Source organism: Manis javanica, chromosome 3 (genome assembly GCF_040802235.1).
Source record: "Manis javanica isolate MJ-LG chromosome 3, MJ_LKY, whole genome shotgun sequence".
In the NCBI taxonomy this organism is placed as follows: Eukaryota; Metazoa; Chordata; class Mammalia; order Pholidota; family Manidae; genus Manis; species Manis javanica.
Genome location: NC_133158.1, coordinates 163,918,648 through 163,946,089, shown reverse-complemented (window position 1 = coordinate 163,946,089; position 27,442 = coordinate 163,918,648). Strand labels below are relative to the sequence as shown.

At 37.0% G+C, this 27,442-nt stretch overlaps 1 protein-coding gene and 1 pseudogene across 5 annotated transcripts in view; both read left to right on the top strand.

The window, feature by feature from the left end:
• Positions 1 to 27,442, top strand: part of SETD2 (SET domain containing 2, histone lysine methyltransferase) — a 158,538-nt gene that overhangs the window by 27,628 nt on the left and 103,468 nt on the right. For 4 of the 5 annotated variants that reach the window (XR_012129494.1, XR_012129495.1, XM_036991512.2 and 1 more), the window contains exons 2-7: positions 3,376 to 3,391; positions 4,752 to 9,100; positions 12,789 to 12,920; positions 15,245 to 15,373; positions 24,240 to 24,363; positions 25,428 to 25,505. Coding sequence is in view for 3 of the 5 variants with exons in the window: in XM_036991512.2 (XP_036847407.2) it covers positions 3,376 to 3,391; positions 4,752 to 9,100; positions 12,789 to 12,920; positions 15,245 to 15,373; positions 24,240 to 24,363; positions 25,428 to 25,505 (4,828 nt within the window). In the remaining 2 variants the exon portion in view is untranslated. Of the gene's footprint in view, positions 1 to 3,375; positions 3,392 to 3,429; positions 3,589 to 4,751; positions 9,101 to 12,788; positions 12,921 to 15,244; positions 15,374 to 24,239; positions 24,364 to 25,427; positions 25,506 to 27,442 lie in introns of those variants that run through there. The other variant, XM_036991511.2, reaches the window with a different exon arrangement.
• On the top strand, positions 10,628 to 12,774 carry LOC108400458 (aprataxin and PNK-like factor pseudogene; annotated as a pseudogene).

Genomic DNA, 27,442 nt, shown 5'->3' with positions numbered 1-27,442 from the left:
ATTCCTTTACTGCCCAGCTTATTTATATTTATGAATATTCTTGACATGGCCAAATCTCTCTTTGGAAACTTTATTTCTTTTATCCTAGCCTGAGAGATTGGTTGGTTGGTTGTTTTGGCTGATCATGTTGTTTGGTTCTTTGAGTTTCTTTAACTAAATCTCTTAAATAAGTTTTTTTCCACATGTGCCTTGTGACCTATGAGAGATTTGTTTTTGTATTGACATGGATTAATCAACATTCTTTAGATACAGTTCTTCAGCAAGCTGTAGATCTGTATACTGTACATTTTTGTCAGACATCTGGCTGCAGTATTCCTCTGAGTTTTCTCTGTTGTATCTTTTCAAAAGAAGAAATAAGTCTATTCTAGCAGGATATCATGATAGAGTGCTAAATGCCTCTTTTTGCATACCTTCTTATTTTTTATGGTAGCGGGGGTACAGGAGTTCAGTACTCCTCAGTCTGGGTCCCATACCCTTGTTTCATCAACCTTCCTTCAAAGGGGTACAGGAGCTCAGTACTCCTCAGTCTGGCTCCCATACCCTTGTTTTGTCAACCTTCCTTCAAAAATCTGTTCTTTGCTCTTGACATTATTTTATATTATTTACCAAAGCAAGTGTTATTTTGTTAAAAACATTTGTGGCTGATTCTTGCTATTAATTGTGGCCTCACAGTTTTGTTAATATCTTTAAAAAGGTCTTATTGCTGCAGTAGTCTGTGTCCATGGCCACACCTAGGTGTCATCTCCTGGAAGTGTACCCCAATTCTAAAATACTACTCTGACCATAAATCTTCCCAGTTCTTTTCCAGTTCTTTTCACCTTACCCTTCTACCTCTCTTTCTAGTTTCCATCAAATCTAGTCTTTAAAGTAGCCAAGTTTAAATATCTTGCCCCCACCCTGTTCGTTCAGTTTATCAGCTTCCTTCACATTTCACTCCCTTCTCTGTTCACATCTCACTCCCGTGGATCCCTAGGTCAGTCTTGGCATCATTCTTGGGAATACCTTCAATTCTCTCAACCTTTTGTGTTCTACTACTCTTGTCTCACCCGACTTGCTGGAGTGACTCACCAGTTGTTATCCCTACTTGCTTCTTGGTAGCTTAATGCTTCCAGCAGAAATAGAATTATGTGCTAATAAGCTCTGTTATACGTTAATAATGTGCAACTTCGGGCAATAACATTGAGGTTTATGGGCTACTTTCATTTTTGTTCCCCACACTTGAATTTTCTTCGAGTCTTTTACCCTGTCCCTTTCCCCAGCTTTCAACTAACGTAGTGAGAGAGAAATAGAGGCCAAAAGGAATAAGCTTGCTTTATTTTGAAACTTAACTAAGTCTTCACTCATCTATATCCCCTGCTCTCAAGACCATTCCCTCCTTAATCTGTATTTTCTGTGACCTGTACACTTTGTTTACCTGCTGTTTTTATGGTAAGGGAGGGAAGCAAGATACAGAATAGCTTGTATGATGTGATTACCCTACTTAAAGGGGAGATACAGAATGGATTGTATCCTGTGATTACTCTACTTAAAAGAAAAGGATTTATGTTTAGTTTCCTGCCTCCCCAGCCCATGTACACAGATGCATTAGAAAGCTCTGTAGGCCAAGGCATTAATAGCAGTTGTCTCTGGAAGGGTTGGATTGTGGACTTTTTGCTTGTTTGTAATTTGACTTTTCTCTCTTAATATGAAGTACTGTTATGATGAGAAAAATTTTATATTTTCCCCCAAAATTTCTGTGTGTGCTTATATTCTTTTTATTATAAATATTTTATTATCAAGTTCTGGGAAGTGTCTTGCCACATCTGTCAAGCAGTTCTTTGATTTCTGAAAATTTCTACTCCCTGCCCCCATCCCACATTTATGTTTCTTCAGTACTTTAACTATGTGATGACTTTCATCATAGTTTGTCGGGATTATTCTTTTCATTTGTACGAAGTAGAACTGCTGAGGCTTAGGAAAGGGTTCTGGTCACTTCAGTATTTCCAGCATTTCATGTGTACAGCTACCATACAGAGAAGCATGAATGCTCTTAAATGTTTACTGAAAAGCAGAATACAAATATGAATGATGCTCCAAGTACCCTTTTTGTTCTTGAAAAAATTTCACATGGTACTAATTTAAATAAAATCTAGTATGCCATAGGTTGTAAGACAATTATTTTATGAATCATTAAAAAAGAAAAATGCTCTGCCATTTAAGCTATGATGTTATTGATAGTATAATATATCCTGCAAAGTGTTACATAGGGGGAAGTGTACATTGTAGAATAGATGAAATACATTAGTTCTTAGCAGTTTTAAGAGTAGGAAAAAAGTGTTTAACCTTGGCACTGCTCCAGATCTTAGCCATGTATTGCCAGCTTTTTTTACCCCTTCATTACTTGGTGTTGTATGGCTACCATAGACACTGGTGAACTGACTGAATTATGATGGAGTCAGACCTACATTTGGGGAAAGGGTTTTTATGCATTTCTTTTAAGGGCCATTTAAAACAGATTATTGTACTTGAGTCTTGGCACCTAGCCTGCAGAGTGACCTGCTTGAAATACAAATCTGGCCGTTAGAGCCTGAAGCCTTTCTATAGCTTCCCTTTCCTCAGTATACCACATGCAGCAGTATATATCATTTGACTTTTAATTCCACCTTTGTTAGAACATAACTGTGAGCTCAGAGAGCCAGGTGTTGTGATGTGGAGCAGAGTGTATACCTTGCATTCAGCAAAGGGACTGTTAAATGGATTCCAAAAAAGATTGAGAATGTCTTTTCCCCTCATGAGAAACCTGCCTGTGGACCTGGCCACTGCTCCATACTTCACCTAATTATTTGCTGGTTTCTGTCTTACACTTTATACTCAGGTAATATTGAGCTATTTATAGTTTCTTTGCCTATATTGTTCTCTTTTAATATCTGTGCTTTTGCCTGGGATCTCGCTCTGCCTAGCATTTCTCTATTCTTCAGTCTTTTCTTTTAGGAAGGATTCTTTGTACTGCTGTCCTTCTACTAAACTGAGTTACTTCCTCTTTGCTGTCACACTGTATATTTCTATCCTTATATTTACTCTATTATGTTGGAATTATTTTTGTAACAAAATTATATTTTGTATTTATAGAATACTCTAAGATACTAATGGGCAGGGACTCTGCTTTATTCACCTGTTATCTCCAACACCTAGCACATTGTATGGCACTATCTTCAATAAATATTTGCTTTACAAAATGTTTCTGAAGCTTTGAAGGAATGGACAGTCCATATAGACTATACCTGTAGGTTATAGGTATCCAGAGTTTTAATAAAAATAACTTTCATTTCTATTGGTTTTAAGTATTTATTATTTCTTTTTACTCTTTTGCATGTTTTCTTGGCTGGATGGCAATAGAGAAGAAGAAAATGAGGTAAGTATAATTTAGCTAGTTATTCAGTGATTATGGGATTGAAAACATTCAACATTTAGCTGTCTTTGAATGTGAAATGAAGTTACAGTTTTTGCTTAATTTTGTTTTTCAGTTTTTAGTAACTCATTCCAGTAAAGGATGTCTTGTATCTCAAGAAAATGGTTTTAAACATGGGAGCATCAAGAGATTTAGGCAAGGTAAAGGAAGCTGGCAGCTCTGGAGATAGCTTTTTACTATTTTTTATGTATTGAGCTTCCCTGTAAGATGCATTTGAAAAGCAGATTTTGTTTCTTAAAGGACTTCAAGACCATTGTTTTATGATAATTAAGACATTTACTTTCCCTCTTGAATGGTTACTGTATAATTTTGAAAACGGGTTTCAGATTTAACCATGTCAAAGGGGAAAACTATTTTCTTAAATAGCCAGAGTTGATGAAAGAACATCAATTAGAAAAATGTTGCAGATGGCAAGTGTACCATCTTTAATTTAGGCTTGAATTTGTTGCTGTAGATTTTTATGATGTTCTGTCTATGCCATTAACTTCTAAAGCCCATTTCTTTTGCTGGCTTGGCAAATAATGGAGGGAGAAGTCTTAGTTCATAGTTGTTGCTCATACAGCAGGATCCCACTATCAGTCATCATGGCCTGAGTGTGTGGGGCCCAGGTAGAGACAGTGGGAATGTTCCAGGGCAGAGTAGTTTCCAGTAAGGAGAAAGGTCTGGTCCTCATTTGGTTACTCAGTCTGTAAAATGAGATGGGAGACTGCTCTATACCAGTGGTTTCCCAGATTTGGGAAGTCCATCAGAATTGCCTGAGGTGCTTGTTTTCAAAACAAAACAAACTTTCTTGCTTTGCCCTAGATCTATTGAATCAATATTCCTGTAGTTTTGTCATAGATACATAGTTTTACCAAGCATCCAACTGAGTCTGTGTGATGCTAAGAGACAACTGGTTATAATGATTTCTGATGTTTTTTTTCTCAGAACACAATAAACTCTTTTCATCATTGAGATGTTAGCCATTGCTATCTAGCCACATGTCCTTTTGTGTCTTGAAATACACATCATATTTTTTTTTATTCTTGTTAAAAATTCTACCTGAAAACAGTTATTAAAATGTAGGAGACAGCAAGAATGGAAAAATATGGCTAATTGTTGAAACTGGTGGTGAGTACTTAGGGATTTATTATAATTTTCTCTATTTGAGTATGTTTGAAAATGTCCATAATAGTTACGTAACTTAGTGAAATTCATAGTGTTTGTTATAAAAGGGACTTTTCATTTCTGACATAAACTGTGATGCTAGCCATTTGAAAGGAACTTAATTGTAATAGTAACTGCTTGTTTTGTTTATTTATAGGCAAAGATTGAAAACGTGCAGAAAACAGGTTTCATCAAGGGACCAGTGTTCAAAGGTGTTGCTTCTAGTCGGTTTTTGCCCAAAGGCACCAAGACAAAAGTTAATTTGGAGGAACAGGGAAGACAGAAGGTGTCATTCAGCTTCAGCCTTACAAAGAAAACTTTGCAGAACAGGTTTCTGACAGCACTTGGCAATGACAAGCAAAATGATACTCTAAACTCCCCAGCTGTACCTCAAGTAGACTTGACTCCTAAAATTAAAATGGACATCGGAGATACCTTATCTACTACAGAAGAATCTTCCCCACCAAAATCAAGAGTAGAGTTGGGCAAAATTCATTTTAAGAAACATTTGCTTCAGGTAACATCCAGGCCATTGCTGACTACTACCACAACAGTAGCATCTTCACCTTGCATAATACCATTACCAGCAGTCATAGCAGAATCAACAACTGTAGACTCACCACCCTCATCTCCACCTCCACCACCTCCTCCTCCCCAAGCCACAACACCCTCACCACCAGCACCAGTAACAGAGCCAGTGGCCTTGCCACACATACCAGTAACAGTTCTGATGACAGCACCAGGAGATGTAGCAGTTAGAAGCCTGAAAGAACCACCGGTTAAAATTGTATCAGAATCTTCCCAAGTGGACACTAAACAGGACACAGTATCTAATAGTTCAGAAGAGCACATAACTCAAAAGTTGAATGAGCAAGCAAATATTTCCTCACAAAAAGAAGATTCCCAGATTGGGAAGGAAGAAGAAATTCCAGATAGTTCTAAGAGTAATTTGGGCTCTAAAAAAACAGGTTCTAAGAAGAAATCCTCACAATCTGAAGGCACCTTTCTTGGTTCAGAATCTGATGAAGATTCTATACGGACTTCCTCAAGTCAAAGATCACATGATTTAAAATTTTCAAGCATTGAAAAGGAAAGAGATTCAAAAAAGAGCTTAGCACCTTTAAAAAGTGAGGATTTAGGAAAATCGTCACGATCTAAAATAGAAAGGGATGATAAATATTTTAGCTACTCAAAACTTGAAAGAGATACTCGGTATATATCTTCTCGATGTAGATCAGAGAGAGAGAGAAGGCGGAGTAGATCTCGTTCTAGATCTGACAGAGGCTCTAGAACTAGTTTATCCTATTCCCGGTCAGAACGATCCCATTATTATGACTCTGAACGTCGTTACCATAGGAGTTCCCCTTATCGAGAGAGGGCACGCTATTCTCGGCCATATACAGATAACAGGGCACGAGAGAGTTCTGACTCAGAAGATGAGTATAAGAAGACATACTCGAGGCGCACCTCAACTCATTCCTCCTCTTACAGAGACCTAAGGACATCGTCATCCTATTGTAAATCTGATCGGGACTGCAAAACTGAGTCCTCTTACTTAGAGATGGAGAAAAGAGGGAGGAATTCTTCAAAACTAGACAGAGAATCCAAAAGGACTTCAGAAAGTGAAGCAATGAAAAGATGTTGTTCTCCCCATAATGAACTGGGATTCCGGCGGGGCTCATCATATTCCAAGCATGAGAATAGTGCTTCCCGTTACAAATCTGCCACTTCAAAACCAATACCCAAATCTGATAAATTTAAAAATTCTTTCTGTTGTACAGAATTAAATGAGGAAATCAAACACTCTCATTCTTTTAGCTTACAGACTCCTTGTTCAAAAGGTAGTGAATTAAGAATGATAAGAAAAATTCCTGAAAGAGAAAAAACTGGGTCTACATCCCCATTAAATCGATTAAATGATTCACCTACTTTAAAAAAGCTAGATGAGTCACCTATTTTAAAGTCTGAATTTATAGAACATGATAGCCATGATAATATTAAGGAATTAGACTCTTTATCTAAAATGAAGAATGATGAATTAAGAAGTTACTGTCCCATAGAATTAAATATAAATGGATCTCCTGGGGCAGAATCTGATTTGGCAACATTTTGCACTTCTAAAACTGACGCTGTTTTGATGTCTTCTGATGATAGTGTGACTGGATCTGAGGTATCTTCTTTGGTCAAAGCATGCACGCTTTCATCAAATGGATTTCAGAATATTAGTAGATGTAAAGAAAAAGACTTGGATGATACTAGCATGCAGCATAATAAATCAGAAAGCCCATTTAGAGAAACAGAACCTCTGGTGTTATCACACCAAAATCAACTCATGTCTTTGCCAGTTATGACTGTAGATTATTCAAAAACAATAGTTAAAGAATCAGTTGACATGAGAGTTTCTTGCTATAAAACCAAAGATTCAGATACATACTGTACTTCAAATGACAACAATCCTTCTTTGTGTCATTCCGAAGCTGAAAATACTGAGCCTTCAGTTACAAAGATTTCTTCAAATAGCTTTATAACTGTACATTTGAAATCAAAAACAGTTACATGTGATAACAGGAATCTGACAGATCACTCAAACTTCACATGTGAAGAATATAAGCAGAGTGTCAGTAGTGCTAGTTCAACTTCTGTTAATCATTTTGATGATTTATATCAACCTGTAGGGAGTTCAGGTATTGCTTCATCTCTTCAGAGCCTTCCACCAGAAGTAAAAGTGGACAGTTTAAATCTCTTGCAGTGTGGAGAGAGCACATCTCCAATTCAGAATACTATTCTGAAGAATAAAAGCACAGAGTTTTTAATGCATGCAGAGAAAGAAACAGTAGAAGTAGGTAGTGGCCTTCCTGATTCAGGAAGGGGATTTGCTTCCTGGGAAAACAGGCATAAGAGTGGGCTATCTGGAAAATGTGGGCAAGAGGCTCAAGAAGAAGGGAGTTCCATATTGCCTGATAGAAGAGGAAGATCAGAAATCTCTTTATATGAAGAAGAAGGAAGAGGACATGCACATACTTCTGATGATTCTGAAGTTGTATTTTCTTCTTGTGATTTGAATTTAACCATGGAAGACCATGATGGTGTAACATATACCTTAAAATGTGACAGTAGTGGTCATGCCTCAGAGATTGTGTCTACTGTCCATGAAGATTATTCTGGTTCTTCTGAAAGTTCAGGTGATGAAAGTGATTCAGAAGACACAGATTCTGATGATAGCAGTGTTCCAAGAAACCGTCTTCAGTCTGTTGTGGTTGTGCCAAAGAATTCTACTTTGCCTATGGAAGAAACAAGTCCTTGTTCTTCTCGGAGCAGTCAAAGTTATAGACACTATTCTGACCTCTGGGAAGATGAGAGATTGGAGTCAAGGAGACATTCATATGAGGAAAAATTTGAGAGTATAGCAAGTAAAGCCTGTCCTCAAACTGAGAAGTTCTTCTTTCATAAAGGAACAGAGAAGAATCCAGAAATTTCTTTTACACAGCCCAGCAGAAAACACATAGATAACCACTTGTCTGAAATTGCTCATCCTCAGAGTGATGGAGTTGATAGTACAAGTTATGCAGATGTGAAATCAGACCTTCCAGGTCATCCAAATTCTGAGGAAACAATGAAAGCCAAAATGGTTTCTAGGCAACATGGAGAGCTGCCAGTTTATTCTTCTGATGATTTTGAAGATGTCCCAAATAAATCTCGGCATCAGACCATGTTCCCTTATAGGCCAGATAGTAGACTGGGAAAAACAGAGTTGAGTTTTTCTTCCTCTTGTGAAATCTCCCGTGTAGATGGCTTCCATTCATCGGAAGAGCTCAGAAACCTAGGGTGGGACTTCTCTCAACAAGAAAAGCCTACTACCACATATCAGCAACCTGACAGCAGTTATGGAGCCTATGGTGGGCACAAGTATCAGCAAAGTACAGAACAATATGGTGGGACTCGTAATTATTGGCAGGGCAATGGCTACTGGGATCCAAGATCAGCAAGTAGACCTCCTGGAACTGGGGTTGTATATGATCGAATTCAGGGTCAGGTACCTGATTCCTTAACAGATGACCGTGAAGAGGAGGAGAATTGGGATCAAGGAGGAGCTCACTTTTCAAGCCAGTCCAGTAAATTTTTCCTATCCCTTCAGAAGGATAAGGGGTCAGTGCAAGCACCTGAAATAAGCAGCAATTCCATTAAGGACTCTTTAGCTGTGAATGAAAAGAAAGATCTTTCAAGAAACTTAGAAAAAAATGATATGAAAGATAGAGGGCCTCTTAAAAAAAGGAGGCAGGAATTGGAGAGTGATTCTGAAAGTGATGGTGAGCTTCAGGACAGAAAGAAAGTTAGAGTGGAGTTGGAGCAGGTAGAGACAGCAGTAACTCCAGGCACAACACTGGTTGGGCCTTCCTGTGTCATGGAGGACTTCAGGGACCCACAGCGGTGGAAGGAATGTGCCAAGCAAGGGAAGATGCCTTGTTACTTCGATCTGATTGAAGAAAATGTTTATTTAACAGAAAGGTAAGTCTGATTAATACTTGTCTGATAAATTCTAACCTCTTGTTTAAAAAAAAAATAAGCTTTTAATAGTTAAAAATATATGAACTCAATCGTCCAAAATACAATTGTGTCATAAAGTGTAAATTTAAAAACCTACAGAGCATATTTATACATTTAGATTTGATGTTACTGAGTCCCTCTCCCAATTTTATTCCCCCCCAGGAAGGGGATGTCAGATTTTTTTTGAAGTGGCATGGGAGCTCATTACCCCTTTGGTTCTGAAAGTATTATTTAGGCCAGCCCAATTTTTCTTAAATTCTTTTTACATGTGAAACTCACAGAAAATGAACAAAACCCCAGCAAAAGTCTGCTCTTAAAGGAAAAAATTAGTCATACTGGATTTTTTTTTCCTTTTCAAAAGTGTTCAGAGTTAAGTATCTTTAGGTAATGAAACTAGACTATGGTGTTTTTGTGGGTTTATTTGGTTGGGTTTTTTTAGTCTTGCTAATAGATTAAATTTGGCAAAAGCATAAAAAATATTTTAGAAATAAGTAATAGAATGGTTCACTACAAACCCCTTACATAAAGCAGTGTATAATGAGAATAGGGGTAATGAAAACATTCTCCTCTAGAGCAGAGCAACTCAGTCTGGTTTCTTTCATCCCTCCTTGAGCATCTTCTCATTTCCCAATATAAATACATGTTGACTGTTCCTCTTTTTTTTTTTTAATCTATAGTCTTCTCACCACCTTCCTTCTCCTTTTCAAAACTTTTCCTCTAGTTGAAAATCAACCTAGCCATCATCTCTTTAAGCATTCTAATTTTTTTTTTAAAGAGGACATTTTACCCTTTAGATAAGGTAGAAGACTTAATGTCAAAGTTAGGTCCCATCAGAAGTTTTTCCTATTAAAAAAAAGACATAATATGGAGAGCCTCTTATAGTTCTACTCATTTATATGTATTTGTAAATTAAGTTTTAAATACAAAATACTGAATAATTTAGTACTCATTAGGAATGTGTGTGTTTATCAGTGCCCTTGTAAAATAATAGAAATAAAACCCATTAACTTTGGATTTTATTCAGCAGTGAAATTCAGATAAATATTAGACTATACATACGGAATGGTAAGTGGAAGCATTAGAGGGTCTTTGTGGGGTGGGAAGTATTTATATATATAGTCAACATTTTAAGTACTTGTTATATGCTGGACATTTAGAAGCCACCAAGAAGACAAATTATAGAACATTTTGAGTATAGTGGCAAAGAAAGTTTTTTGTCTGTCTGATGAAAGTAGGCATAATTGAAAATAAAATCTGTGTCTCTTAGTCTTAATCTGACCTTCTGAAGCAATACAAAATAAAGCTACTGCTGATTCTTCAAAATTATAGTCTTTAAGTACTTGTGAATAGATATTTTGTTTATCTTTAGTCCTCACTCTTTAGGCTAAGTTTATTCATTCACTCATTAATGAATTATGTCTTTAATCCAGATGAATCATTCTTGTTACCCAAACTTGGTAATGACACTCTTTAGATACTTCATAAAACTGGGACTGTAATAATGTAATCCAGGGAAGTGGAAAAGAAGGAATCTGCAAAGATAAAAGCCAAGTAAACATAACACAACAAGGAAGAAAGTGGTTAATTCCATCAGGAAGTTCAGAAAGTATATCGGCAGAGCAAGACACCGGAAAAAAGTGTAAAAATACTGATCAGGAAGAGTCTATCATATCTCCAAGAAAGTGCCACAGTCATTTTCTGCAACCACATTAAGTGACACAGAGGGAAATAATACGCAGACCAATAAACAAAATCCCAGTAGAGGAACTTGGTAAGGTTTCTGAACATAAAACCATCACTAAAGGAACACCAAATAAGGAAGACAAGGCAGGGAGCTGTTCTGAGAGTTGAGTGCAGAGGACAAGTCCTTCAACAGTGAGTCCCCAGGCTCTCATCCTGAGTCCAGCTCTGATCCCTCCAATCCTAAAACACTGCATGCAGAGGCAACTGATTCAGTGCCACAAGGTTCTGAAGAAAACAAGGTCAAGAGGACATCCTGCATGTATGGGCCCAACTGCTACAGAATCCTGTCCATTTTCAACACTTTAGCCACCCTGGTGATAGTGATTATGGATGTGTACCAGTCATGTGTCAAGGTGAGGTTGATGACAGGCCCGAATGGAGTATCTCGTTATAGGAAGAATCTCCAGCACAAGATAGAATGTAGGTATAGTATAGATATAGTACACTTCCAGAAGGAAGCATTTCAGATGAAGACAGTGGAAATGTTGAACAACCCAATAAATACGACTTGAATGACAGCTTTCTAGATGATGAAGAAGAATATGAGCCAACAGCTGAAGATTCTGACTGGGAAACCAGGAGAGGAAGAGCAAGAGAAAGAAGATACAGAAGAGCTTTTGAAAGAAGCAAAGAAATTTATGAAAAGAAAAATAACTCTTTTCTGCAATAATATATGGCTCATGTTTACTCTTTTTTTATGGGAAAAAAAATTTAAGAACTAAGGAAGCACTTAAGCAGTAATTGTTTTCCTTCTTTTTATAGTTACGACTTTACTATTGTCTCTGCAAATGAAACCTTGAAATGTCAACCTTCAATATAGTGGATGGAAATTGTCCTGTTGCTTTGCGTTTTCTATCCTGTTTAAAGCATCTGGAAGCAGGAAGCAGACGGAGTTAAAGAGAAATTGATATTTTCATGTACTTTGTGTGCTAGTAATAAAAAGTTAAAGCCATTGATTGCACACAAAAAAAAACTGGGACTGTAATAGAACATATGTTGAAAATGAAAGCAGATTAGTCATGGGGTTAAGATAGTTGCTCATGTCACTGTCTGATAGTTGAAGAGTAAGTCATAGTTACATAATCGTAAGGAGATCTGAATCAACCATCTTGTTTGTTTCCTTTTTGACAAGGGTCAAAAAATAGAGTTCAACATAAAGACCAGTAAATAATCACATTCTCACTTTAATTTATACAAACTCTGGCATAGGTTTTTATGAACCCAGTCAAATTTGAACAGTGCCCCCCAGGCGGTCAGTTTGTGTTGAGAAAGTTTAGCCCTCTGAAACCTTTAGCTGATTTTTCTGTAATTATACTTTGTTTTTTTTTTAGTCATGTAGTTTTCTATTAAACAAGATTTGTGCAAATGTAGTGTTACTGAAGGATTCTTTAATAAAAGATTTGAGTTCATGCTTGATTAAAAACTTATTTTTTTAACAAATTCTTTTCATCCTCAGCCTTGTATTTCAACTATTATTTATTCATCCATGAGGACTAGTTCCTAAACCTTAATCAATCAGCTACATCACTATTTGCTATTCATGAATTTTCCAATATTAACACTTGAAATTGCTCAGAATTCAAGGCTTAATTGACCTTTACTAGAAAATAAGGGCTGAGTCTAAAATGATAAGACTCAAATTTACCTGTCCTCCCATTTGCCAGGCCTCTCTCATATTTTTTGCAACACAGCTCTGACTGTTTTTAATCTCAGAAATGCTAGTGATTAGATGTTTTCTTCTTTTGTATGATTGACTCACCCAGAATCATTAAATGATTTTATTATTTATTTATCAAATGATATAAAATACCATGAAATGAGATTCAGCACATAATTGATTGCATATGTTGTACAATCATTGCAACAAGATTTATTTAACTAATTTTTATAAAATTTTTCTCAATAGAAAGAAGAATAAATCTCATCGAGATATTAAGCGAATGCAGTGTGAGTGTACACCTCTTTCTAAAGATGAAAGAGCTCAAGGTGAAATAGCATGTGGGGAAGATTGTCTTAATCGTCTCCTCATGATTGAATGGCAAGTAAACTAGAGTGCTCTGCTTTTGCTCAATCATTCTATTAAATATCTCTGAATATTAAAAATAATTAGTAATGAAGTATAAGCTTAATCTTTCTCCTACCTATTGATAAGTATTTATAAGCAATAAAATCTCCAATGTTTAATAGTGTTTATAAGGAGACAGATTTCCTTTGCATTGTGCATTAGATTATAGTACACATTGTTAAGTGTTCTGTAATGTAGCTCTAATACTAAAATAGTAATATTAATTTTTATCCAGTCTCCTTTTATCTCTTGAGGTAAATGTTGGTATTTTTTAGCTTTCACTATACGATGAGACAAAACCTTGACATTTCAAAAAATGTTTAAAGCAAAATATCTGTCTTCCTCTCCCAAATCTCAATCCCTCTATTTGTAGTCTTTCCAGGTAACCTTTATGCCTATACCAACGTAGATAGATGTTTCCGCTTTTTATGTACGGAAATGAAATCTTCATGTGTTTTTTTTGTACTTTGTTCTTCCTCAAACCTCCTCTTTGTTAAATACATGTATGTATCTATTACAGAGATCTATTGAGAGCTACACATACAGACCTGCATTATGTGTTGCATTATGTGTTTACTCATAGTTAACCCATAATTATTAATTTTCTATTGATAGACATTTGTTTCTTATGTTTTTCTTATAAACAGTAAACATCTTTTTATTTAGTTGATATACAATCTTATATTGGTTGCAAGTATATAACAGTGGTTCAGCAGTTACCCATATTACTAAATCCTCACCCCAGCTAGTGCAGACTATCTGTCAACATAGGAAGATGTTACAGAATCATTGACTGTATTCTCCGTGCTGCACTTCCATCCCCATGACTAACTTATATTATCATTGAGAATTTTTGTGCCCCTTTATCCCTCTCTCCTCACCCATCCCAACCCTTCCCCCATGGTAGCCAACAGTTACTTCTCTTTGTCTATGAGTCTACTAAACAGTAAACATCTTTACATTAAGAAATGTGTGATAAATTTTTTACTACTCTGAGGAAAAGTCTTATGCTTATTTGTAACATGGAAAGAATATTAAGGTGATTTATTGTGTAGGTACCTTATTTTTAGTGTTAATGAAATGTTTTCTTTCAAAGCTTAGTTTTTGGTTTTGCTCATGTTACCATGTTACAAAAATAAAACATATGCCTCAAGAAAATAAAAAAGAGGAAATACTTTTGGTCTTCCTTTATCAAAACTAAAAGTAGGAATAATACCTTTAAGAAAAGAAGACAGGAGTTAGTACTATTCTCCTAATTTGGCATCATTGCCCTAGTCTGCATTCTTCTGGCTTTTCCTGCCAACTTTGCTAAACAGATAGGAAGTAAGGAATTTCTTTGTCATATTATTCCCACACTCAAACTTTTAGTAGTTCTCAGGATTGGGTTCAAATTTAGCATGGTATTCAGAGCCCCTTCATAGTGTATCAGCAACCTGTCCTTCTATCTTACAGCAACCCACATTGGTCACCAGGTATCTGTGTCTGTTTTATTCCCCTTTCCTCAAGGGTGCCTTGTTTCCTACTTCTGCACATAGGCCGGCACTGTTGTATCTCCTGTTTTCCTTATCTGTCCATATCCTGTGTGTCATAGGTTCTTCTTTAATCCTGCTTCCTCCTCAAAGCTTTCCTTCACTCTAAAGTGAATCCTACATCCTTTGAGCCTCTCTAAAAATGTTATTTACTACTGATTTGGCAATAAATAGTAATATATTGGAAAGGATTGGTAATTTCTATTGTAGTTTTACTTAGTATTAAAAGCCTTTGTGTCTGCCTGTTTTGGAGTATTAAGAATTCAGTGAACGTTTGATTTTATTATTCTAGAATCCATGGGGGAGGAACCTTGCCACTTTCTACTGTGTTTACTCTGAACAAGGATACATATAAATGATGACTATGGTGTCTCTTAAATGTAGATCAGTTAGTTAGCTACACTGATGATTGGAGTGGAATGTAAGAGGAGCTACACTGATAGAAAATAAGTTAGCTCTGTAGAGTTGTCAGAGTACTACAAGCTTACATACAGCCTGGAAATATATCCTAGACACCCAGGGAAGAGGTAACAAGTGACAAGCCTGTACTGTGGGACATCATCAGTTTAACAGTGTAGACACTTAAATTCTAAGGAATCCCTTCATGAAGGAAAGAATTACTGAGGAAGGCTCACTTGTAGGCTTACCATATATACGCAGATTACCATAAAGATATGTGTATATATAGTTACATAACACATTCTAGAGAACATGTTTTTGGTTCTTTTGTTGCTTTGAAGAATTAATTGTTTCCATTTCTCATTTCAGTTCTTCTCGGTGTCCAAATGGAGATTATTGTTCAAATAGACGATTCCAGAGAAAACAGCATGCAGATGTGGAAGTCATACTCACAGAAAAGAAAGGCTGGGGCTTGAGAGCTGCCAAAGACCTTCCTTCGTGAGTTAATATTTTGATCACCTTTCACTTCATTTTTGTGATGTTATATACTTTGAAAATAATTTGTCTATTACACTGATTTTAATGACTGTTGTGGAGAATGACCACTTGGTGGTTTGTAAAAATAAAAAGAAAGAAAATTCTCTTCTTTTAGGGGAAAAAAGTCTTCTGGCTATATACAAGAAAAACATTTTGTCACTTGACATTTGAACTAGACAGGTCCTTCTTTGCCTAATAATTATGTTTCCTTTAATTCTAAGGAATTTTAAGTGTTTGCTGTAGACTCAAAGAATTCCTATGAAACTATATAAAAAAGGAGTTTGGACAGAATTTATTAGTCAGTCTATGTAAAACTGAGTTGAAATAGGAAGAGCGTGTTTAACAATATTGAGGTAGGGAATTTGGTAAACACCTGGCAGACATCTGTTGAATGAATAGTTGTTGCCTTCCACCTAATTCATGTAACTTTTTTTATATGTAATGTAATAAAATGTTCAGTTTATTTCCTGCCGTATTCAATATTTTCTTTAAACACTAGTTTTCTTGTATATAGCATCTTCAAGTATTCTTAAGAAAGTTGAGTGTCTTTTGCTTTAAAGTTAAATATATACAGATGGTAATTGTTAGTACTGAAAAATATTTTTTGACACATGAAAAGAATAAAGGAAAAAAATACAACATTTGCTGGATTCTAGTGACTTAGGCACAACTGTTCTTTCAGAGTCCTCTAAGCATATGGTCACACTTGAATGAGAGTTTGGGTGGGTGAATGGTTTTAGTCTGTTTATTACAGGGATTCAAAGCAACAGGCAACAAATAACATAATAATAATAATAATAATAACCAGAACCACCACCACATAATTTAGTTTTTTGTAGGAATCGTCATATATCTTTTTTTTTGTATCCTTAATGTACAATAACTTGAACAACATTATGCTTACTAGATTCCCCCTATTATCAAGTCCCCACCACATACCCCATTACAGTCACTGTCCATCAGCATAGTAAGATGCTATAAAATCATTACTTGTCCTCTCTGTATATACTGCCTTTCCCATGTCCCCCCAGATACATTATGTGTGCTAATCGTAATGCCTCTTTTCCCACCTTATCCTTCCCTTCCCACCCATCTTCCCTACTCCCATTCCCTTTGGTAACTGTTAGTCCATTCTTGGGTTCTGTGATTCTACTGCTGTTTTGTTCCTTCAGTTTTTGCTTTGTTCTTATACTCCACAGATGAGTGAAATCATTTGGTACTTGTCTTTCTCTGCAGGGCTTATTTCACTGAGCATAATACCCTCTAGCTCCATCCATGTTCTTGCAAATGGTAGGATTTGTTTTCTTTTTATGGCTGAATAATATTCCATTGTGTATATGTACCACCTCTTCTTTATCCATTCATCTACTGATGGACATTAGGTTGCTTCCAATTCTTGGCTATTGTAAATAATGCTGCGAGAAACATAGGGATGCATATGTCTTTTTCAAACTGGGCTGCTGTATTCTTAGGGTAAATTCCTAGAAGCGGAATTTCTGGGTCAAATGCTATTTCTAGTTTGAGCTTTTTGAGGAACCTCCATACTGCTTTCCACAATGGTTGAACTAGTTTACATTCCCACCAGCAGTGTAGGAGGGTTCTCCTTTCTCCAAATCCTTGCCAGTATTTGTTGTTTGTCTTTTGGATGTTGGCCGTCCTAACTGGTGTGAGGTGATATCTCATTGTGAATTTAATTTGCATTTCTCTGATGATTAGAGATGTGGAGCATGTTTTCATGTCCCGGTTGGCCATCTGAATTTCTTCTTTGGAGAATTGTGTGTTCAGCTCCTCTGCCCATTTTTTCATTGGCTTATTTGCTTTTTGTTTGTTGAGGTGCATGAGCTCTTTATATAATTGGGATGTCAACCCCTTATCGGATCTGTCATTTATGAATATATTCTCCCATACTGTAGGATGTCTTTTTGTTCTACTGATGGTGTCCTTTGCTGTACAGAAGCTTTTCAACTTGATGTAGTCCTCCTTGTTCGTTTTTGCTTTTGTTTCCCTTGCCTGGGGAGATATGTTCATGAAGAAGTTGCTCATGTTTATATCCCAAGAGATTTTTTCCTATATTTTTTTCCAAGAGTTTTATGTTTTCATGACTTACATTCAGGTCTTTCATCCATTTTGAGTTTACTTTTGTGTATGCGATTAGACAATGATCCAGTTTCATTCTCTTACATATAGCTGTCCAGTTTTGCCAACACCAGTTGTTGAAGAGACACTCATTTCCCCATTGTATATCCATGGCTCCTTTATTGCATATTAATTGACTATATGTGTTTGAGTTAATAACTGGGCTCTCTAGTCTGTTCCTTTGCTCTATGGGTCTGTTCTTGTGCCAGTACCAAATTGTCTTGATTACTGTGGCTTTGTAGTAGAGCTTGAAGTCAGGGAGCGTAATTCCCCCGACTTTATTCTTCCTTTTCAGGATTGCTTTGGCTATTCAGGGTCTTTTGTAGTTCCATATGAATTTTAGAACTATTTCATTCATTGAAGAATGCTGTTGGTATTTTGATAGGGATTGCATTGAATCTGTAGATTGGTTTAGGCAGGATGGCCATTTTGACAATATTAGTTCTTCCTATCCATGAGCATGGGATGTGTTTTCATTTATTGGTATCTTCTTTAATTTCTTTCATGAGTGTCTTGTAGTTTTGAGAGTACAGGTCTTTCACTTTGTTGGTTAGGTTTATTCCTAGGTATTTTATTCTTTTTGATGCAATTGTGAATGGAATTGTTTTTGTGATTTCTCTTTCTGCTAGTTCATCGTTAAGTGTATCAGAAGTCAACAGATGTCTATGTATTAATTTTGTGTCCTGCAACTTTGCTGCATTCAGATATTAGATGTAGTATTTTGGGAGTGGATTCATTAGGGTGTTTTATGTACAATATCATGTCATCTGCAAACAGGGACAGTTTGACTTCTTCCTTGGCAGTCTAGATGCCTTGTATTTCTTTGTGTTGTCTGATTGCCGTGGCTAGGACCTCCAGTACTATGTTGAATAAAAGCAGGGAGACTGGGCATCCTTGTCTTATTCCTGATCTGAAAGGAAAAGCTTTCAGCTTCTTGCTGTTAAGTGTGATGTTGGCTATGGGTTTGTCATATATGGCCTTTATTATGTTGAGGTACTTGCCCTCTATACCCACTTTGTTGAAGATTCTTATCATGAATGGATGTTCAATTTTGTCAAAAGCTTTTTCAGCATGTAAATGATGGTGTGGTTTTTGGCCTTTTTGTTGATGTGGTGGATGATGTTGATGGATTTTCTAATGTTGTATCATCCTTGCATCCCTGGGATGAATTCCACTTGATCATGGTGTATGATCCTCTTGATGTATTTTTGAATTTGGTTTGCTAATATTTTGTTGAGTATTTTTGCATGTATGTTCATCAGGGATATTGGTCTGTAATTTTCTTTTTTTGTGGTGTCTGCCTGGTTTTGGTATTAGAGTGATGTTGGCCTTGTAGAATGAGTTTGGGAGTATTTCCTCCTCTTTTACTTTTTCAAAAACTTTAATCTGCAGTGAAACCATCTGGTACAGGGATTTTGTTCTTAGGTAGTTTTTTGATTACCAGTTCAATTTGTTTGCTGGTAATTGGTCCATTCAGATTTTCTGTTTCTTCCTGGGTCAGCCTTGGAAGGTTGTATTTTTCTAGAAAGTTGTCCATTTCTTCTAAGTTATCCAGTTTGTTACCATACAGTTTTTCATAGTATTCTCTCATAATTCTTTGTATTTCTGTGGTGTCTGTAGTGATTTTTCCTTTCTCATTTCTGATTCTGTTTATGTATGTAGAATCTCTTTTTTTTCTTGGTAAGTCTGGCTAGGGGTTTTTCTATTTTGTTTATTTTCTCAGAGAACCAGCTCTTGGTTTCATTAACTTTTTCTATTGTTTTATTTTTCTCAATTTTATTTATTTCTTCTCTGATCTTTATTATGTACCTCCTCCTGCTGACTTTGGGCATCATTTGTTCTTCTTTTTTCCAGTTTCAATAATTGTGACTTTAGACTATTCATTTGGAATTGTTCTTCCTTCTTTAAATAGTCCTGAATTGCTATGTACTTCCCTCTTAGCACGGCCTTCACTGCATCCCACAGGTTTTTGTGGTGTTGAATTGTTGTTGTTATTTGTCTCCATATATTGCTCGGTCCATATATTGCTCAGTGGGGGAATCTAGTAAGCATAATGTTGTTCAAGTTATTGTACATTAAGGATACAAAAAAAAGATATATGAGGATTACTGCAAAAAACTAAATTATGTGGTGGTGGTTCTGGTTATTATTATTATTTGGTCATGGATCCATTGATTTTTTAGGATCATGTTATTAAGCCTCCATGTGTTTGTGCACTTTTTCATTTTCTTTGTGTAATTTATTTCTGTTTTCATACCTTTGTGATCTGAGAATCTGGTTGGTACAATTTCATTCTTTTTTAATTTACTGAGGTTCTTTTTGTGGCCTTGTATCTGATCTATTCTTGAAAATGTTACATATGCAGTTGAGAAGAATGTGTTGCATTCTGTAGATGTCCATTAAGTCCATCTGTTCTAAAACGTTGTTCAGTACCTGTGTCTCTTTGCTTATTTTCTGTCTGGTTGATCTGTCCTTGAGAGTGAGTGGTGTGTTGAAGTCTTGTAAAATGAATGCATTGCTTTCTATTTCCTCCTTTATTTCTGTTAGTATTTGTTTCACATATGTAGGTGTTGGGTGCATTGATATTTATAATGGTTATAGTATCTTGTTGGATTGACCTCTTTATCATTAAGTAATGTCCTTCTTTGTCTCTTGTTACTTTCTTTGTTTTGAAGTCTAATTTGTCTTATACAAGTACTGTAGCTCCTGCTTTTTTCTCCCTATTAGTTGCATGAAATATGTTTTTCCATCCCTTTACTTTGAGTCTGTGTATGTCTTTGGGTTTGACGTGAGTCTGTTGTAGGCAGCATAGAGATGGGTCTTGTTTTTTTATCCATTCAGTGACTGTGTCTTTTGATTGGTGCATTCAGACCGCTTACATTTAGGGTGATTATTGATAGGTATATACTTATTGCCATTGCAGGCTTTAGATTCGTGGTTACCAAAGGTTCAGGGTTAATTCCCTTACTGTCTAACAGTCTAATTCCCTGACAATCTAACAGTCTAATTTAACTCACTTCGTATGCTATTACAAGCAGAACCTAAAGGTTCTTTTTTTTTCCCTCCTTTTTCTTCCCCCTCCATTCTTTCTATGTTAGGTATCATATTGTGTACTCTTTGTCTATTCCTTGGGTGACCTCCATTTAGCCTGTAGAGGTGGTTTTTGGGAAGTAAATTCTCAGATTTTGCTTATCTGAAAATTGTTTAATCCTTCCTTCAAATTTAAATGATAACCTTGCCAGGTACAGTATTCTTGATTCGAGGCCCTTCTGCTTCATTGCATTAAATGTATTATGCCAGTCCCTTCTGGCCTGTAAGGTTTCTGTTGAGAAATCTGATGACAGCCTGATGGATTTTCCTTTGTATGTGATCTTTTTTCTCTCTCTGGCTGCTTTTAAAAGTCTTATCTTTATCCCTGATCTTTGCCATTTTGATTATTATATATCTTAATGTTGTCTTCCTTGGGTCCCTTGTGTTGGGAGATCTGTGCACCTCCATGGTTTGACAGACTATCTCCTTCCCCAGATTAGGAAAGTTTTCAGTAATTACCAACTCAGTGACGCTTTCTATCCCTTTTTCTCTCTCTTCTTCTGGTATCCCTATAATGCGAATATTGTTCTGTTTTGATCGGTCACACAGTTCTCTCAATATTCTTTCATTCTTGGAGATTCTTTTTTCTCTCTGTGCCTCAGCTTCTTTGTATTCCTCTTCTCTAATTTCTATTCCATTTACCATCTCTTCTACTACATCTAAGCTGCTTTTAAGTCCCTCCATTGTATGTTTCATTTCAGGTATGAAATTTCTTAATGATTGAATCTCCATCTTAATTTGTTCCTGAGTTCTTGAATATTTTTCTGTACTTCCATGAGCATGTTTATGATTTTTATTTTAAACTCCCTTTCAGGAAGATTGATGAGTTCAGTTTCATTTGGCCCTTTTTCTGGGGTTTGTGGGATTTTGGTCTGAACCAGGTTCCTTTGACGTTTAATATTTCTATGTGGTCTCCTCTAGTACCCAGAAGCTCTAGCCTCTGGAGCTGCTCAGCCACTAGAGTGAGACTGGGCGTCGTAAGGGAGTGGCACTGGTGCTGGGGTCAGGAAAGAGCTGTTTCCGGAATCCCGTCTGCAGTGCCTGCTCCAGTATTAGAGGCAATAGTCCAAGCACAGAGGTGTAATCCTCTATGCTTTCCGTCTCTAGGTTTTGTAGGCGGGTCCTCCCTGTGGCTGGCCTGACACCAGCACAGTGACTGCCAGTTTGTGAGCCAGTGCCTGCACGTCAGGAGGAAAGCTCAGCAGGCTGTGTGTCACAGTCAGGGGTCCTCAGAGCCGAGTAGCCAGCCAGAGGGAGGGAGCACCTGAAGTTCCTCAAAGTTCCTAACCTTCAGGGCAGAGCGTGCCCAGACAACCTTGTCCACCTATCCCTTCTCCTGTGCCACAAGCTCTGTGCAAACCCTGCCCCTTCAGCAGCGCTCCAGCTGCTAGGAAGCCTCTCACACCACCTGCCTTTCCTTTGTCCCAGAGTGGCCAGATGTGGATCCCCGTCCTTCACAAACAGCCGGAATCTCAGTCTCTCAAGCACTCCACCTGTCCCAGCTCCCCAACCCTATCAACCTCCAGAGCACCACACAATGTAGGTTTGTGCTCCAAAGCAGACCTCCCGGGCTGGGTGTTCCATAGTCCCAAGCTTCCACCCCCTTCTCCACTCCATTTCTCTTCCTCCCGCTGGTGAGCTGGGGGTGGGGGAAGGCCTTTGGTCCTCCTGGATCAAGGCTTTGGTATGTTACCCTGTTTCCTGAGGTCTGCTCTGTTTTTGAGGTCTTTCTGTAGTCTGGTGTAGCCTTCTTTCCTGTTGCTGTTTTATGGTTAGTTGTATTAACTATATGTTCATACTATATATGGTTTTGGGAGGAGTTGTCTGTCTCACCTCTCATGCCTCCATCTTGAATCTCCTCTCTCATTTGTTTTTTACTGCTTTATTTTCTAAATCAAGAGGGTTTAATTTTTTCAATTGTTCGGTTAATTCCTTCTTTACTAAGTACATTGATTATGTTAGTAAATTATAAACAAATACAAGTGATTTACACTTAAAGTCTGGTTACAGTAAGGGCATGATTATTTTGAAGAGATAAGACTTCAAGGAGGGTCATTTCGGGTTAGAACTTGGGAGCAGAGCATAAAGAAGCATTTGTCTACATGGAGGTAATACTTGAAGTCATTGGTGAGAATAGCTCTGCTTTTATAGATTAAACATAGAAGAGATGGAGAAGTTAATATCTTTAATAGAGAAGAAATAGATAAACAAGTTGTTTCACTTGAGGCTTTCAGCCCTAGGCAAGTTCACTGTGGATTCGGTGAGACCAAAAAATGCCAACAGAATGTTGGGGATAAAAAGGGGCTCATACCAAGCTTTATTGGCAGGTCAGGTGCTAGAATCACATCTGCCTCTACATGCAGCAAGCCCATCTCAGTCTCTGCCCTGCTCCAGTCTCTGCCTCTCCTCTCTTCTCTAGGCTCCCTCTTAGCACTGAGGAGCCTCTTTTTTATAGCAATACCGGCAGTAATGGCTTATTGCCAATGGGTATGCAAGCATATGCCTGCACAGTAGGCTAAGTATTATCTCATTGCACTGTACACAGTGGGTATCAGGTGAGGATACTGACCATGAAACTTACATTTTTCCTACACTACACTCCTCCAGGAGTCTTGCCTCCAGGAGTCTACACACCCTCAATCTCTTGCAATGGTCCCCATGGGAGAAAGCTGGAGCATTGTAAGCAGATCCCATAACAGCAACAGAGGCTGTAACGATATACAAATAACAGCAAATTATAATAATATTCATCCTCAAACCTGAAGAGATTGATTGACACCAAGTTGTCATTCCAGCCATATTCAAACCAATCGTTCTCACATGAGTCCATGGCTCGCACTTTTCACAGGAGGCCATTAGCAGAACTGGTAGGGGCTCTGTGCACACTCAGCAAGCAGCGGTTTTTGCTAGAGTATGTGCCCAGTCCACAAAGACATTAGAGGAGATTAATCTTAAGGATGATAAGTCACACGTTTTAATGACATCAGCTTAGGCAAATCTTGTCTATCAGGTAGGCTACATGCAGGAGAAAGGTCCTATGATAGAATTGTGGCAGGGAGGGGGTCCCAGGAAACTGTTCATACACAAGGAAATTGCGAGGATGAAAGGTAACTTAAGCCAAGGACATTAATTATAATTACTGATAAATGTTATAGAAAACTCACAGAGAATGCAGTCAGAGAAAAGATATATTTGACTTAAACAGCATTAAAAGCCTTAGAGAGAAAAGGCAATAGAAGGGCTGCTATATTTGTTGCCTTTTTTCTTCCTAGAACATAAAACCTCTAATTTTTGAATGCTTACTAATTTCTTCAGAGGTGTTTCTCAACTGTGAATCACTGTTTTCATGACAATGTCAACCAGACTTGAAAGTTTGTTTTAATATTAGAGAAGGGATATGCATTTTGGTAGTATGTATAAATTATAGAAGCTTCTTAGAGTCAACATTCTTTTGAAAGGTATTAGGAAAGAGAAAATCACAATTAGATAGATGTTAGGTACTTTGCATATAGTTTAATTGCGTCTTGAGTAATACCAAATTTATCCACTTTGTAATGTTTCTTGGGCAGGAAGTACTATTATTCTCTTTTTGTTTTGCCAGGAACACCTTTGTCCTGGAATATTGTGGTGAGGTGCTTGATCATAAAGAGTTTAAAGCCCGGGTAAAGGAGTATGCACGAAACAAAAACATCCACTACTATTTCATGGCCCTGAAGAATGATGAGGTGAGCAGCAAGAATGTGTCTCTTGAAACAAATCTAGAAATTGTTGAGTTTGAAAGCGTCATTCGTAAGGACTGATCTCTAAAATATGTGACAAAAATGAGGGGCAGAACAGTTTGTTTCTATTTGTTAACTGAAAGTATGGGAGAGAGAGATACTTACATATATATGTGAATGTAAATATACATGCCTTATATTCCAACTCTTAAAAATCATTGATAACCCTAGAGAGCCTTATTTAATATCAGTATTTATTATATTAAAAATTAAAGCTGAGAATTTGAAGAATATTAAATCATTTTAAAAACATGCTCATTATATGTTGACACAACATGCTTTTGTGAAAACAAAGTATTTTCAAAAAAATAATTTAAAAATTTATATCTGGCTTGAATTTAGCTGGATTTTCACATCTGCCTCCACATTCAGTCTGGAAATGCAAATTCTAGGATCTTACTCCAGATCTGATTGATTTAACTCTGAGGGTGGGCCCAGCAAGAGTTTTTAACAAGCTTTCCAGGGGATATACACTCAAATTTGAGAGCTAGTCCACTATGGTATAGCATGCACTTTATTTATTTATTTATTTTTATTTTGGTGTCATTAATATACAATTACCTGAGCAACATTGTGGTTACTAGATTCCCCCCAGTATCAAGTCCCCACCACTTACCCAATTACAGTCACTGTCTATCAGTGTAGTAAGATGCTATAGAATCATTAGTCTTCTCTGTGCTATACTGCTAGCATGCACTTTAAAATGAAGTTTTTTACCCATGGAGTGAGATTGGAATATAAGAGGATATAAGAAATAGCTAAAAAGTAAATTGGAGCAACACTGATAGAAAAGGAGATTATTTTGCGCACAGGTAAATTGTTTATAGTTAGCAGATCTTCCAGAGGAAGCAATCTGATATTTGGTACTTTGATGTACAAAGTAGTATGAGAGTTCTCTAAAGGAAAGGGGATAGGGATGTGGTCTTACATTTGCCTAATGCCTTCCCTTTGCAAAATGCAAGTGTATATTAATGTCTTGTTTTTAAACCTTTAATTATCCTTTTCCTTAGATAATAGATGCCACTCAGAAAGGAAATTGCTCTCGCTTCATGAATCACAGCTGTGAACCGAACTGTGAGACTCAAAAAGTAAGTTGTGGTAGATGTAGAGTTTGGAATATTTCCTCAAGATTGATGTGCTGACCATTAATTTTTTATTCTGTATCATAGGTACCTATGAATTTCACTTTTGAACCATTTTAATAACTTTTTTCCTGCTTTGTTTTGTTGTTAAATTTTTATTTTGAAATAAGTTTAGATTTATAAAATAATAGTTCAGAAACAGTTCCTATATAACATCCTTCACCTAGCTTCCCCAGTAGTGCAGTGTTCCCATACACCATCCTTTACCTAGTTTCCCCTAATGTTCACATTGTATATAACCATAATAAAATTACCCTATCTAGGAAATAATATTCACTATTAACTAATTTAAAGACCTAATTCAACTTTTGCCACCTGTCATTTTTCTGGCCAAGGATACAACCCAGGAACTCCTGTTGCATTTAACTGCCACCTTTCTTTGCACATAAATTTTAGATATTACTTAAAAGGTACCAAAATATAAAACTGAGTTTTAATTTTGATGAAGTCCAGATTTTTATATTCAGATTTTTATCAGATTCCTATCCAGGAGCCGAATTTGACTTTTCAAATAGCATTTATAAAGGGCTGAATGGCCACCGATGAGAATTACATTTGATGTGCTTGTGAGTACACGGCTTCTCATCAACAAGGCCAGGCTTTGAGTCTTGCTTAACTTCCTATCCCTGTGGCTGACACATAGTTAACTCTTGATAAATCTGTTTGTTAAATTTCGTAAGACATTTTGAGATTTTAAGAAAATACATATCTTTTTCAGGTCAAGAAAGCTATGGACCCACTCCCTAGAAAAATGTATATCAGTGATTCTCTCTCTTGTTGAGATGGTTGTTTTTAATTCCTGGATATTTTTTGCCCTTTGATCAGTATCAGAATAGATCTTAGATAAGGCTCTTCTAAAAGGTGAGCCATATAACAAATAGCAGAACCAGTCTGGAATCATTTAACCTAAGTTCTGGTTCTAGTTTTGCCTGTAGCTGATAGCCAAACGTCTAGCGGTGAGACTCCAATTGTACTGCGTCCCTTCATCTCTTTAAGGCTGGTTTTTTCCTTCAGTAACATGGTCAGATGGTCTGGACAAGAACTCTACATCCGAATTATATCTACTTTTTGTTTGTTTGTTATCATTAATCTACAATTACATGAACATTATGTTTACTACGGTCCCCCTTCACCAAGTCCCCCCGACATGCCGCATTACAGTCACTGTCCACCAGCATAGTAAGATGTTGTAGAATCACTACTTGTCTTCTCTATGTTGCACAGCGCTCCCCATTCCCCCCCCCACATTATACATGCTAATCGTAATATCCCCTTTCTTCTTGCCCACCCTTATCCCTCCCTTCCCTCCCATTCTCCCCATTCCCTTTCCCTTTGGTAACTGTTAGTCCATTCTCAGGTTCTATGATTCTGCTGCTGTTTTGTTCCTTCAGTTTTTCTTTGTTCTTATACTCCACAGATGAGTGAAATCATTTGGTACTTGTCTTTTTCCCCTTCGCTTATTTCACTGAGCATAATACCCTCTAGCTCCATCCATGTTGTTGCAAATGGTAGGATTTGTTTTCTTTTTATGGCTGAATAATATTCCATTGTGTATATGGACCACATCTTCTTTATCCATTCATCTACTGATGGACCCTTAGGTTGCTTCCATTTCTTGGCTATTGTAAATAGTGCAGCGATAAACATAGGGGTTTATCTGTCTTTTCAAACTGGGCTGCTGCATTCTTATGGTAAATTCCTAGAAGTGGAATTCCTGGGTCAAATGGTATTTCTATTTTGAGTTTTTTGAGGAACCTCTATACTGCTTTCCATAATGGTTGAACTAATTTACACTCCCACCAGCAGTGTAGGAGGGTTCCCCTTTCTCCACAACCTCGCCAACATTTGTTGTCTTTTGGACAGTAGCCATCTTAACTGGTGTG